This window comes from Myotis yumanensis, unplaced genomic scaffold (genome assembly GCF_028538775.1).
Source record: "Myotis yumanensis isolate MYYU_CA2020_CCGP unplaced genomic scaffold, mMyoYum1.0.hap1 SCAF_18, whole genome shotgun sequence".
NCBI classification, from domain to species: Eukaryota; Metazoa; Chordata; class Mammalia; order Chiroptera; family Vespertilionidae; genus Myotis; species Myotis yumanensis.
In genome coordinates, this window is record NW_027223769.1 from 22,662,305 (window position 1) to 22,676,605 (window position 14,301).

General features: G+C 51.6%; 1 protein-coding gene across 2 annotated transcripts in view; it reads right to left on the bottom strand.

Moving 5' to 3' along the window:
* Window positions 1-619: 619 nt before the first annotated feature.
* Window positions 620-14,301, bottom strand: part of ZNRF1 (zinc and ring finger 1) — a 102,839-nt gene continuing 89,157 nt past the window's right edge. The window contains exons 3-5 of one of the 2 annotated variants that reach the window (XM_070397971.1): window positions 6,548-6,653; window positions 4,624-4,715; window positions 620-3,143 (exon numbers count right to left, since the gene is read on the bottom strand). In XM_070397971.1, coding sequence (XP_070254072.1) covers window positions 4,658-4,715; window positions 6,548-6,653 — 164 coding nt within the window. In that variant the 3' untranslated portion in view covers window positions 620-3,143; window positions 4,624-4,657. Of the gene's footprint in view, window positions 3,774-4,623; window positions 4,716-6,547; window positions 6,654-14,301 lie in introns of both variants that reach the window. The other variant, XM_070397970.1, reaches the window with a different exon arrangement.

Consider the following 14,301-nt stretch of genomic DNA (forward strand, 5'->3'; position numbering starts at 1 on the left):
CCCTCAGCCCTAGGGGAGGGGGCAGGGGATGTTGGCAAGTGCTGCCTTGGAAGCCAATTGCTCAACTCTCCACCCCCCTGCAGGTCCCTGGAGCGTATAGTGTGGGACCAACTCCCTCATCCCCTGGCTCCTAAGGAAACAGGCTTGGCCAGCCAGGCAGGGGCACCCTCCTTCACGCCTCACTCTCTCTCTAAGCCATCTGAGTTCCTTCCCTGCCTCCATCCCTAGACCCCCTCACCTCTTCCCATCTGCTGTTCAGGCCCTGGGCAGAGGTAGCCCTCTGTGACTCCTCAGTCTATTTGTTCCAGGAACCCGTCCTCTGTGTTAACTAACACTGGGTTGATCCTGGAGTTTGCTCCTCTGTGACTTGTCCCCCTCCCCTTCCCCCCCGCCGCCCCCCCCCCCCACCCGCCCTGGATGGGAGCAGTAGCTGTGCCAAGGGGTGGTGTCGGGCAGGTCTCGTTGGTCCCTCCCCAAACCACCCCATACAGGTTGGCCTCATGTACTCCACGGAGACACAGCTCATAGACCCCACCTCCCAGGTTTCTCCCTACAGGACAGGGCTCTTCTCTGATATGCCTCCCACTGTCTGGCAACTAGTGGATGCTCAACAAATGGCCATTTCCCCATAATTTTTTTATTAGGAAAAATTCCAAACATACAGAAGAGTTAAAAAAAACAAGTACACTGTTCACTGACATACCAGCCATTGAAGATTCAACAAGGAATATTTCTGTCTTATTTGTTGGGTGTATTTTGGAGAAACCCATTTGAAATTTACATATTTCTCGACATCATTCACCTACATAACTCACCATCTGTCTCATAAGGACATTTTATAAATCTCAACAACATTAAATGCGACTAGATGATTTTATACTAGTGAGGTGCTCCTGACCAGGAAGCCCCCAAAGACAGTGGGTGGAACCTACCTCCCAGCTCCTGCCCCTCCCCTCCTCTCCCCCCTCAGAGCTGTCTGGATGGAGGATGACAGACATCAGTTCTACCTGGGAAACCCACACCCCCGGCCCACCCCCACCCAGGACCTGGCAATCTAGGTCTGGATTCGGAGGATCCAGTAGTCAGCAGAGGGCTGCAGTGTGCCAGCGGGAGTGAAAGTCATTGGGGGTGAGGAGAGGAGTTAGCATCAGCCCCAGGAGCCTGGAATAGCACCTGGTGTGGGCTCCAGCCCTGCCCACCTGGCTCACAGGATGTTGCCAAAGCCGCCAGGCCTAAGCAACTGAGGTGGGCATACAGCCCTCTGCCTGCGGCCCAGGGGTCAGGCAAGGAGATCTCCTTCAGGGCGAGCTTTGCTGGAGGAATTAAATATAGAACAGGGAGACACAGTTGCCAGGCAGAAGCAGGCGGTGCTGTGAATAGAACAATGCTCTTTGTGGTGAGGGAGCTACGGGAGAGCCTGCTGTGCATGTGTCAGGGGCTTCTGAGCAGACTCTCTGACCCTCACGGTGACCTCAGAGTTGCAAGACTTTGTCGCTTCACATGCGAGGAATCTGAAGTTTAGATGAGTGAAGTCATTTTCCCAAGATCATTCTGCCAAGTAGAGGAGCCACATGCAGACAGTTTTGAGCCCACATCCTGGCCACCATGGTGATCACTGGTCCTGGGGTCTCCGCTTCAGAAGGGTCTGACTCCAAGGCCAGGATCCGACACATACTCTTCTTTCATATTTTTCTGAACACACCGAGTGTGCCTGTCCCTTAGCTCACGGGCTTGCAATGCCCTTGCAGAGTAGGTGCTTCAGGAAGTGTCTGATGGAAGTTGGCTGCAGAGCCAGGGCCTGGTGGGGTTAGAGCCCACAGAGGCAACAGCACACAGAGGCCTGAGAGGGGCAGAGGTTGGAGCTGGCTCTCTCCAGAGCAGTCCTTCGTAGGCTCTGCAGGGGGATCTGGAATGCTGCTCCGGCAGCCTGTCTGGCACAGGGATAGAGGCCGGTTGTGCAGTGCTATCCACTGCCCGGAGCTTCCCGCCCAGCCCAAGTTGTGCCAACTTTTGTGAGCCCTGAGTGGCTCTGAGCTGGCTTAGCCCCAAAACAGGGCCTGTCTCTGGGCCTCAATGAAGCATGCCCATGAGTCAACACTGAGCATGGATTGAGCAACAGGCAGGCAGGACGTGGGATGGGGAACGGAGGATGAAGGGGGGCAAGGGGTGGGGCGCTGGAAGAACCCACATCCTTGTAGCCTCCAGTGGCTGCGAGATCATCGCCCCTGCAGATCTTGCAGAAGTGTTTTGTCACAACCGTTCCACAGGTGATGGCAGATTGATTCCATGATGCTTGACGGGTTAGTGAACCTCTGGGTTTGGGGTCTGATTGCCACGTTCCCTCTACCCAGGCACGACTGCTCTGAAAACCCCATCACACGTGCAGTAGCAAGTATTACCCTCAAGGAAGGCTAAGGAGGTGAGGAGGGAGGAAGTGGGAGACAGGTGCACAACGCCCATTTCCGGATTGTGTAACAGCACCATTAAAATAAAGTCACACAATGCATCTTTTATTAGACATGATTTTAATACCATATCAAAACATCTTGACTAATGAAGAAAGCTTTGCCCCCAACTCCGAACATTTTTTAAAACTTTTTATAAGGGTGGTGTTTTTTTGTATTTTAATATATAAATACAGAAACCTATCTTGCATGGGCTGATGCCACGTGTGAACATCAATGGCTAATGTTCTCAAACAGAGCGCCTGAAAACGGGAAGCTGTACATGTTCCTTTAATAAGTCTTCTGTTTGTTTAAGTTTTCAGGAAAAAAATCCACAAGGGCCTAAGAAAAATGTTCAGGCATTTTTGCAGGACACTTGTGATTGTGAAGTCCTCTGAACTGACCAGAAACCAGGAGGAAAGGAGGGAGAAGAATCAGGAATGAAGGGGGAGGTCTTCCGAGGGTTGTTTTTTTTTGGCAATGAAGTCAAGATCTCAGGGTCCCAAGGGGAGAAAAGTGCAAAACCAAGCCAGGAAAATGGGCAAAGAAAACCAAGGCCGGGCGGTTGTTGATGGCGAGGGCCGAACCGACGGGGCGCTGGGCCAGGAGGACCGAGCGAGCGTCTCTCGCACCATCAGCACTGAACCTGGCTCTGTCCCTTTGTCATTGGGTAGTTCTAGCCGGGCAGCAGACAGCAATCTGTAAACATCACGGGCGAAAACACCAGTCGACACTAAACTTTTTTTTTATGATTTTTTTTTGTAAACACGTTAGAGACAGACCCACAATGCCTTTCAAAGGTGAGAAAGAAAATGCCCTTTCCCTCCTAGGAGGAGAGGTGAGGGGAAGGAGGGCGGTCGATTCTTTCTTCTCTCAAACTCATGGCTCATCCAATTTGGTGTCCTCAGGGAGAAAGGGAGAACCATTCTCTGGAAGTCAGTGCGTAGGGTGCCCTGTTCCCACTGGTGTCCCCAGCTCAGCTCTGCCCCAGTGTCCGAAGCCGCCTCTCGGGAACAGGGCTGGCTGTCCTGTGTGGACCACAATACGGAAGTCGTGCTCCCGCCGGGCTGAAGCCAGCCTGTGTGTCCGGCTGAGGACGGGCTGGGCGCCTGTGGTTCCAGTCTGGGGCCCGAGAAGGCAAATATCATGCCGGGAATTTGGACTCGCACTCCAGCGCCAGGCTCCACGCCCTCTGCCTCACTCTCACCCTCACTGTTTCTTCTCCCCATGTCCTCAGTTTTTCAGGTGAAGGTAAAAAGAGCAAATGTCCCTGATTTGTCTGCCATCATCAGCTGTTCTGGAAGTTTACTTGGAATAAATAAAACAAACCTAACACAAAAGAAAACAAAAAAACAAGAGAGAAAGAGGCCCCAAAACTTTTGGATGTGAGTGGAGGTGGAGTCAGGGTTTGGGGTTCCCTGGGGATTTTGTTTATTTCCCAGGTAAAATAAAGTACCAGCCCAGAACTTGGAGGGGACAGGAGAGGATGGTCACCAGGGAAGCAGGGAGCCTTGGGAAGAAAGGGAGAGGTCAGACTGGAAGGTTCTACAGGGGACGTGTGTGCACATTGTGGGGAGGAAGGTAGCTGGCGGGCTTGCTGTGGAACCAGGACCTGTGCTGTGCATGGGGGTGGGGGTGGGGGTTGAGTCTGGCCTGGAGGTCTCAGACCCAACTGGCAGTGTGCGTGAGGGAGGTGGCCTGAAGCGGGAAGCACCAGCAGTGGAACGATGGCTGATGAGTACCACAGGGGACAATGCACCGTCCCACAAACTGTCCACAGGGGGCGAGGAGCGAGGACTTGCCCTAGCCACTCAGCAAGCACAGGCAGGTGCAAGCCCAGGGGCTCAAGCTCATGCGGCTTCTCCCACCTGGCACATTCCAAGGGGCTCTTCCTGAACCTTCTTCAGGGAGATTCACCCTAGAAGTCTGGAATAGACTGGTCTTTCCTCAAAGAATCAACTGTACTGAGCAGGTGTTTGTTTTTTTTTTCGTAACCATGCAAGATAGCATCTCTTAGCCTTCCCAGAATGCCCCCCGCCCTCCAACCCACCATAGAACTACTAACTGATAAGATGTTCCCCTCCTGGAGGTATGTAAGGGCAACTCAGTCCCCACCCCCCGGCCCCAGGGTGGCCAGATCCCAATCCCTGAGCCCAGAGCACCCCAACCACCGGCTCACCTTTGAGAGGAGTCAGCAAGCGAGCCCAGCAGGGTCAGTCCGCAGGGTGTTCTGGACAAGATCTGTTCACTTCAAACCACGAGTCTATGCAGCTGAGGCAGGAAGCGGCAAGGGGAGACACGTTACCGCTGACCAGGCTGCGCCTTAGGGGGCTCGCTCTGAGGGTCAGATTTCTGAGTAGGGGTTTCCTAAATCTTGCCTGTGAGGACCCCAGGAGAAAACAAGCCTGTCCCCAGATACCTACTTTCTGAAGCAGGAAGAAGGCAATCACCAAGACTGATCTTGGCTCAGCCCGGGCAGCCAACCTGGCATGGGGGGCACAGGACTGGGAGCATCTGGATGCTAGAAGGGTGGACTGCGGCCTTGAGAAGGATCAAGGCCTTACCTGCATGGACCCAGGCGGTGGCAACAGCTACTAGTGAGTAGGGGAGGAGTGCAGGGCAGCTAGCCAGCTATCCCTAAGGCTCGAAGGCTGGCCATTACTCTGAGCTCTGGGGACCTGAGGGAGCCCTCTCCTGGGTCAAAGGAACAGCATTGAGGATCCCTCTCTAGGGGGTGACTTCTTTTTTTTTTTTTTTTAATATATATATTTTTATTGATTTTTTACAGAGAGGAAGGGAGAGGGATAGAGAGCTAGAAACATCGATGATAGAGGAACATCGATCAGCTGCCTCCTGCACACCTCCTACTGGGGATGTGCCCGCAACCAAGGTACATGCCCTTGACCGGAATCGAACCTGGGACCTTTCAGTCCGCAGGCCGACGCTCTATCCACTGAGCCAAACCAGTTAGGGCAGGGGGTGACTTCTTAGGAGACCCCCAAGCTACCTGGTTCGGTTGGCTGTGGTCAGCAGCCAACATCCCAGAGAAGGACAGCCCTCTGGCTTAGTGACACTGCTAAGGAGAGCCAGACAGTGAAACCCTGGTGTTTACAGAAAGAACTGCCTGAATCAAAGAGGGAACAGAGATTGCCCCAAGACAGCTTTCTGATTTGTAAACTAACATCTGGGTATTTTCAAAGACAGGATCCAGACAGGTAATTTGCATAATTTTCCCCAGAATCAAAGATTTCCTTCTCTGGTTCTGGTTGGTGCCTGGCCAGGAAACTGGAGCACTCTGTGCTGGCCCTGGACCAAGACCCCCTGCTCCAGGCCAACCTTGAGCCTCCCCTGCATCAGCCACGTCTGCGAGCCGGCACCACCATTGCCCTGTGGCCAGTGGCCCTGTGAGTCAGGCTTTGGAAAAGTCCATGTGTCAGGAAGAAGCTCTGAGGCTCGAGGAGCCAAGAGCAGGTGGTGGCCACAGGCAGCACAGAGCGTCCTCCGTCTTGGGTAGGGAGGTGTCTTCTTTCCAGTTGGAAACAAGTACGAGGCTCATCTGGAGCCTGAGGACAAATCTCGGTCCTTCTAATTATAACAGCTTCAGTGCCTGGCCCCAAAGGTTGGCTATTCCTGCCTCCTGGCCTGGGGACTAGGGGCGGATGCAGGGGCAGCAAGTATACCCCTCCATGCTGCCTCTCTCGCACAGACAAGGGGCCTCACTTCGCGGGAGCAGAGGGGCCCACAGAGGAAGAAAAGGCTGGGGAGATGGATAAAGAATCAAATTTCCAAAGAAAGGAATCTTTGGCTCTGTGGGATCCTAAGCCCCTCCAACCTGTGGAGCTCCACAGGTCTCCCCATCACCCAGCAGCCAGCCAGGCCGTCATCAACCCAGAGCAAAAGCTCTGGCCATTTGGCTCGACCCTATACTCAGCACATCTGCCAGCCTCTGTCTCAACCCCACTCACATCCCAGGAATGGGGCGTGGGGAGGGGGAAGAGTTGTTCCTCAACCAAAGAAAACAGAATGGCTAGTGAGGAGGATTGCCTTCTCTCTCCATGGTGGGATCTGGGATGTGGCTGAGCTGGCCCTGCCCCCTCTCGTACCTTTTGTGGTAAATGCACAGGCAGGGCAGCCTGGCTATCGTGTCTCCCTGAAGCAGCTCCTCCAGGCAGATCACACACTCTCCCGCGTCTTTAGTCAGCACGTCGTCTGCAGAGGGAAACGGGAGAGTGGAGGAGGGTCAGTCACCAGCAGACAGGTGGCACAAAGCAGGCACGGGTCTAGAACTGGTTGAAACTGCTCAGGTCACCCAACATATACAAGGCACTGTGGGGGACACAAAAGCCCAAGTGGCCCTGGACCTGAAGGCCTTCAATTGCAGAGATAAGGCATGCATATCACACATTAATGATGTGAAGACAAAACGGGATTACTTACCAAATAAGTGGCCTGGGGCTAGAGAGTTAGGGGGCTTGGAGAGGGATAGATGTGTAACAGAGGCAGCATTAGACAAAGTACTTCCCTGAATAGACTTTCCCCACAGACCAACTGCACTGATTTCTGGTTTGAAAAAATATGGTGATGACTAGCGTGGTATAGTCATACAAGGCAAGAATGAATGGAATAAGCAGGTACTCTCACAAATATTTGTACATACACGTCCATAACAGCACTATTCACCAGAGCCAAACGGTGGAAACAAATGTCCACCAACTAATGAATAGATAAACAAAATGTGATGTATCTGTGCAATGGAATATTACTCAGCCATGAAAAGGAACAAAGAACCAAAGCATGCTACAGTGTGGATGAACCTCAAAAACATGCTATTTTTGAAGAAGCCAGACACAAAAGGCCATCTATTATACAATTCATTACAGGCAATGTCCAGCATAGGCAAATTCATAGAGACAAAAAGTAGATCAGGGGTCAAGAGCAGGAGGGAATGGGGAGTGACTGTTGTTTTTTTAATATATTTTATTGATTTTTTACAGAGAGGAAGGGAGAAGGATAGAGAAGTTAGAAACATCGATGAGAGGGAAACATCGATCAGCTGCCTCCTGCACACCCCCTACTGGGGATGTGCCCGCAACCAAGGTACATGCCCTTGACCAGAATCGAACCTGGGACCCTTGAGTACGCAGGCCGATGCTCTATCCACTGAGCCAAACTGGCCAGGGCGGGAGTGACTGTTTAATGCTAAGGGGTTTTCTGTTTTCTTTTTTGTGGTAAGAACACTTAACATGAGATCTGCCTTCTTAACATATTTTTAAGTGTACAGTACATTCTTAACTATAGGTACAGTGTTGTACATCTCTACAACTTACTCACCTTGCATAACTGAAACTTTATACCCGTTGAGTAGCAACTCCCATTCCCCTCTCCCCTCAGCCTCTGGCATGCATCATTCCATTCATGCGCTGGTTCTATGAGGTGGACTATCTTAAATATGACATATAAGTAGAATCATGTAGGAGGGTTCCTTTGGGGGTGATGAAAATGTTTGTAACTAGACAGACATGGGGTTGTCCAATGCTGTGAATGTTTTAAATACAACTAAATTGTAAAATTCAATTTTTTAAAAAAGAAAAAAAAAGACCCCCATCCTCTCCCCCTCCCCCCTAAAAAAAGAGTGAATGGAAGGAAGCCACTGCACACCATGGGCCCCAACAAAAGCTGAGCAGGACAGGAAGTGCGCCGCAGCCGAGTCAGTAGTCCTCTACTAGATTTCTACGACATTCTGGGCACTAGTGACTCAGTGAATAAGCCACGAACTCAGGATGTGAGAAGCTCAGAGTCTAGCAGGAGAGGCTGAACAAGAAAACGGAAATGAATAGCACAGCAATTTCTAGGAAGTCTTATGCATACAGGCCCAGGTACGAGAGGTATGAAAAATGTCTAACTGGGGTGGGGACTGTTCAGGGAAGGATATTCCAGGCAAAGAGAACAATATCTGCACACCTGGGACCTGCAGGAGGTTTGCTATGGCAGGTGCAGACTCCTGGGCCATGGGGTGACCAGGAATTGAACCTGCCACCTCTTGGTGTTTGGGCTGATGCTCCAACCATCTGGGGTTTAGAAGAGAGATGTGGGTGACAGGTTATACATGAGACATAGAGATCAACTGGGGAGAAAGTTTAGAATGAAACCTAAAGAAGGCAGAATACAAACCTAGGTCAACTTTAATATCTGAAAGGCCGGTGAAAGAGGTGAAGTAAGAAAAGGTTACCCAGTTCTCAAAGCCACAGGAGAAAAACTGAGAGCAGGCTTTTGGATGTGAAGAAAGGAGAGCTTAAAACAGGACCAGTTCTCCACTACTAAGATTTTAACTGTTCGTGAGACACACTGTCCATGAGACATACTGAGATTTCCTGTGTGTGTGTTCACTTCAGCCTCACAATCTTAGGAGCCAGGCAGGGCACATGTGTTGTTCTCACGTTACGAAGATACTGAAGCCAGAAGTCAGGCATCTTGCCTAAGTCACAGGGCTCACGAAAGGACGTGCAGACAGGGGACGCAATTGGTGCCCTTCTCCGCTGCTGTTTGTCCATGCCCTCTGATTACTTGGGTGTAAAGAGAAACATCTGGGGCCTATAAAATGAGGTTTCCTCAGGGCCTAGAAGGCTATGGTGACTCAAAGCCTCTCACCAGGAAGCCTGGGGGAAAAACCCAAGATAAAACCAACTCCATACATCAGTTCCTGTGCACATGAGCTGGGAGAACAGCCACTCTCAGCTTCTTGGCCACCAGACAATCTGTGGTCGTTTTCTCTGTCGGTAAACCCGAAGGCTGACTGAAGGTTGCTGGGATGGGGCTTGGAACTTGACGGCGTGGGGAAGCCAGCGGTGCTCACACCCAGCACAGAGCCCAGGGAAGCAGCCTTCTTCCCACGGTGGAAGGCAGGAACATGCCTGAGAGGGTTGAGTAAAACTTCCTGTCCCAATCCCTGGGGCCCTGGAAATCAGCGGCCCCCAGATGCCTGTGGGAGCCAAGCAGGAAAGGGGAAATGACTGAAGCGGAAGCTTGGCTATCAACTGATTCCTATAAGACTTCACACTCTCAGATGGGAGCTTGCTGCCCACTTGTCGGAGGACCTCACAGCACAAAGCAAGGACACTGGGCCTGGCACAAGTTGAAGCTGCTCTGCACATGGACTCAAATGCCCCTTGGCATCCCCAGGTCCCAAGGAGGGGCTCAGCCAATGCCAGTTGATGGGTACACAGGAACAAAGCTGTGCTTTCTGCCTTTCTCTTACCACCTCCCAACTCCCTTCCAAGCATCTTGATATCCTGTGCAAGGTCAACATCACTGCTCTGGAAGTGTGTTTGACCTGACTGGGGGTGGTGCAAAATGGTGCCAATGCCTATCCCTCCAACCAGACCAGGGAACCAAACCAGAGTGGTAGGCAAAGTTCTCTAGAGCCAAAATGAGACCCCAGAACTGCTGGTGACGGGGTAGGGAAGCCCAAACACCCCAGAGGAGTGAACCACTAAAGCTCAGGCCAGAAGGTTTCGATTTACAGAAGCTCCCACAACCACCCCACTCAGTCCCCTCCTTTGGCCCCCTTCCCACCCACCCACTTCTCACTCACCCAGCAGCCTGGCCTGTCAATCAGCGGCTGCTGGGAGCACCCTCCTCCTTTCCCTCCTGCAGGAGGAACACCAGGCCAGACACCTCTGCAGCCAGACTCAGCAGCTGCTACAGCATCTAACAACCGCTCCTGGCAGCGGCCTACTGGGCTAGGCAAACCCTCAGCCACAACCTGGCTTCCCCAGACCCAAGAAAAGGCATCTGCATTCCAAATACAGGCCTCAGCAGAGACATGGGCCCACAGAGCACCACTTGCTCAGGTCTGCTGGCTCAGCTAGAGGTAAACTAGCAGCAGGTATTCCTGCTTTGAGAGGAACCCAATTCCCTCTCCTTTAAACCTTGTGTGACATTCAGTATTTCAAGAGGCCTGAAGTTGGGGGCAATGACCTTTGGCAGATGAGAGGAAGGGCAGTCAGGATCTTGAAGGAGCAGGGCATGGGGTTTGCATTCCCAAAGAAAGCTGAGAGGAGCCCTAGCCGGTGTGGCTCAGTTAGTTGAATGTTGTTCCATGCACCGGTTGCTGGTTTGATTCTGGGTCAGGTCACATGCCCGGGTTCTTGGCTCGATCCCCAGTAGGGGGCATGCAGGAGGCAGCTGATTGATGTTTCTCTCTCTCTCTCTCTCTACCTCTCCTTCTCGCTCTAAAAATCAATACAAACATATTTTAAAAATTAAAAAGGCCGAGAAGAATCTCCTGAAGCTGCTCTGAGCACCACCAAGCTCTCCTAATACCAATGGCAATGGAACCCGCCACACACCAGAATTTCCCAGGGCCAAGAGCACCTGGCTGGTCCTGGAACCAGGGCCTCCTATGCTTTCAGTGGGCAGTCAGTCATCTGTCACGCCTCCCCTCACCCCTGTATCTGACTCTCATCTGTTCACAGCAAAATCAGGTTCCCCATCTTGAGGCTCACTCTGCTAGCTGAGCAATTTGTTAGTCAAAATTTGAGTACATACTCTTGAGGGCAAAACCCCCAGTCTCAGAACCACAAACAGATGTTGGAAAGGGAGAGAAGTTACAAGTCTCATTCAAGCTGACCACATTTACCCACAAAAATGGGTCTCTCCAACTCCTTCCTTATCTCCCAGGAGTCCTGGGTTCCGAGCTGCCCTGGAAGAGGAGCGTGAGAGATGTAACGTCAGTGTTCTGGGGTCTGGCGGCCTCCCTGCCCCTCCAGCAGGGGTTAGCACCTGCCCCAGCACAGGTTACAGGTCTTTGCATTTCTCTTGAGCACTGGGCAAACCAGTTGAACTAGTCTTGTCTTTACTAAAGTGTTTGGTGTGTTTTTTAATCTGGCAGGCGGCTACTGGAGGCCTTCCAACCTACTGCTCAGGCCAACCCTCATAATAAGAAAAATACTACTTTCTATCTGCCTCATTTAGGAGGTTTCTACTTTTTTTCCCTTTGGTGGTTAACTAAATTTCATCTTTTATAACCACTGTAAATTTTCTTTAAAAATCCCCAACTAGTACCAGCAATTACAGAAAGTGTACGTGTGAGTGTAGTGCAGGGCAGTGAGCAGGAGTTCTAGTGAATCTTCATAAGAAAATAGCATTTCTCTCTATAACTAACTGGGAAAGTCTCACCCTGCCCCCTTTCCAGAAAGATTCTGAGAGTTCTATACTTCAGACTCTTTAAGTCTCCTCACTTTTTTTAATCAGAAAAGATAAAGTGAAGCTGGGAGGTTGGTATGATAAGAAATTCTGGGCAAGATATGTTACTGGCAAAACCAAAATAAATATCTAGAGGTCCTGCCTGGGGCTTGGCCTGTGGACCCTGAAAGGCCCATGCTTTATCTGAACAAGAACAGGACCTAGGCCAGCCCTGGAGACTCCCCCTGCATGTACAAACCCCAGGTGGCCAACGCCTTCTTACCTGGGAGGTCTAGGTGTCTTCAGAAAGGAAAGACAATATGAGGAGTCCAGTCACAAGCCTCCTTCCACACTAACAGTGCACACAGAGGGGCCAGACCACTGTTTCTGAAGCACCTTCATCACCTTAGGACCAATTCCACTGATAGGACCCATGCAACATGCCCTCTCTTTGCCTCTCGTGGTAAAACACTGGCTTTTGCAAAGGAGATCCTTGAGCTTAAAGCCTCTAACACACGTGTACACACACACACACACTCCCTGAGGAGGTGGCTTTTCAATTAGAGGAGGAGGGAAAAAATGGGGACAGCCATAGTGATGTCTCAGGCTGGCCGGCCAACCTCCTCGTCCTCTAAGGGGACTCGGACTCTGAGTGTGGCTTCTGCCGGTGACCTGTGCTCAGGCCACATGGGGCTGCCAAGCCTGCTCTCCTATGGAGGTGAAGGTGAAGGAAAGGAGACCCTTCCCCATGGCTGCAGCAGAGGGGAGACCAATGAGTAGCACGGCAGTTCTCCAGGATAGAGCCCAAGCCCCTCCTCTTCCCCATTCTCCAAATGGGACCAGTGGTACCCAGTTCTCAGGTGGCCCCAAGAGCACTCTGTCCTCCACAGCTGCCTTTGCATAGTCGTCCCTGATGACACCAGGAGCCTAGCCCTCTCGGGTGAGCCCACTCTGAGGCTGCTTTGTGTTCTCATGACACAGTCAGTGTCTACAGAGATCTCTTCCCAGCAACCCACGGGACAAAAAGCGGTCTTCATCGGGCTCTGTGCAGTTTGGAAAATAAGCGAACACAGTTTCTGAGGCCATGGCTGGGGAGAAGACTCCTCTCCACTGTGGTCCCAGGCAGAGACAAGGAACAGGACAAAGAGGAGCTAGAGCAGCCTCCAAGGGACGCACACTGACAAGTCCACCGCAAAGCCCAGAGTGTGCGTGACAATGGATTCAGACACTGCAGCCGTCACCCCCAGGGACAGGGAGAGGCTGTCCGCTGGGGAGAAGAAGGGCTTCCTGGACACCAGGAGAATATGAAGGGGACAGAGATAGGGCCAGAACCTCCTGCGGCTGGGCCTCCTACCAGACTGCGTGTAGCTGACACAGCAAGTAACCATTCCGCACACATGCATCCAGAGCCTTTGGCTGAGCAAATAAAGAAGAGATGAGAACATTAGGATGTGTTTTCAGGAGAAGTGAGCGGGTTAGATTTGTCAGGTTCACTTCACAGGAAAAATCTGGAATCACCAGGCCTCCCTGGGCTAATGCTGGGTGGAGGAAGGAGGGCATGGGGATCTGAGGAGGTAGGAGCCCAAGGACAAGTCTGTAAAGAGTCTACCCAGGAAACTTTCACCATGAGGATGGGGCAAAGCAATCCAGGCTCACCTCCTGTCCAGTCCTCAGATTCCCTGAGAGGTCACAGAACTCTTTTCCTAAGCACTGCTGTGACTTTAATCCTAGAAGCGGGCCCAGTGCCAGGGTCGGGGTGTGTCCCACTCAGATCCAGTGCCTGTTCTTGTAGAGAACACAGTTCTCTGATGAACATGGCTGGAAGACCAAACTAAGCACATAAGAATGGAAAACCACTAACCGGTTGGTGTGGCTCAGGGGTTGAGTGTAGAACCATGAACCAGGCGATCAAGGTTCGATCCCCGGTCAGGACACATGCCTGGGTTTCGATTCGATCCACCCCGAGTGGGGGGGGCGCGTGCAGGAGACAGTCAATCAATGATTCTCTCACATTATTGATGTTTCTATCTCTCTCTCCCTCTCCCTTTCTCACTAAAATGAATTTTTTTAAAAAAGAAAAGAAAAAAGAATGGAAAACCAGAGAGCCACTAGCAGCACTGAACAGAAGTCAGTCCACTCCACAAAATGACGAAAAGAAACCTAGGATGGTCTCACCTCTTTCAGGGGTGCTGTAACTTCCTGAGCACTGACCATGTGCCAGGCTCTGTGCTGAAGGGTTTTATATGTAACTAGAGGCCTGGGGCACGAATTAGTGCACGGGTGGGGTCTGGCCCGCCCCATGAGGCTGATCGGGCTGGGTGTGGGGGGGGCGCACGGGTGGTTGGCCAGCAGGCCCCGCCCTCTGGTCTAACTCTCATTTGAGGGGACAATTTGCATTTTAGCCTTTTATTATATAGGATATCTTACTTTATCCTGACAAAAATCCTATGAACCAGGTATTGATGTCCCTATTTTATGGACCAGAAAATCTAGGCTCTGCTAAACTGAGCAACTTGTCTAAGATAATAGTCGGAAGTGGTTGCAGCAGGCTTTGAACTCAGATCAGCCAGGCTCCAAATCCTTACCCACGGCATACCAGGCAGATGCTGACACTCATTTCGTCCACAGAGGTGCCACTTAGGGGTATGTGGGTTTCATGGAATCCTTGGCCCAG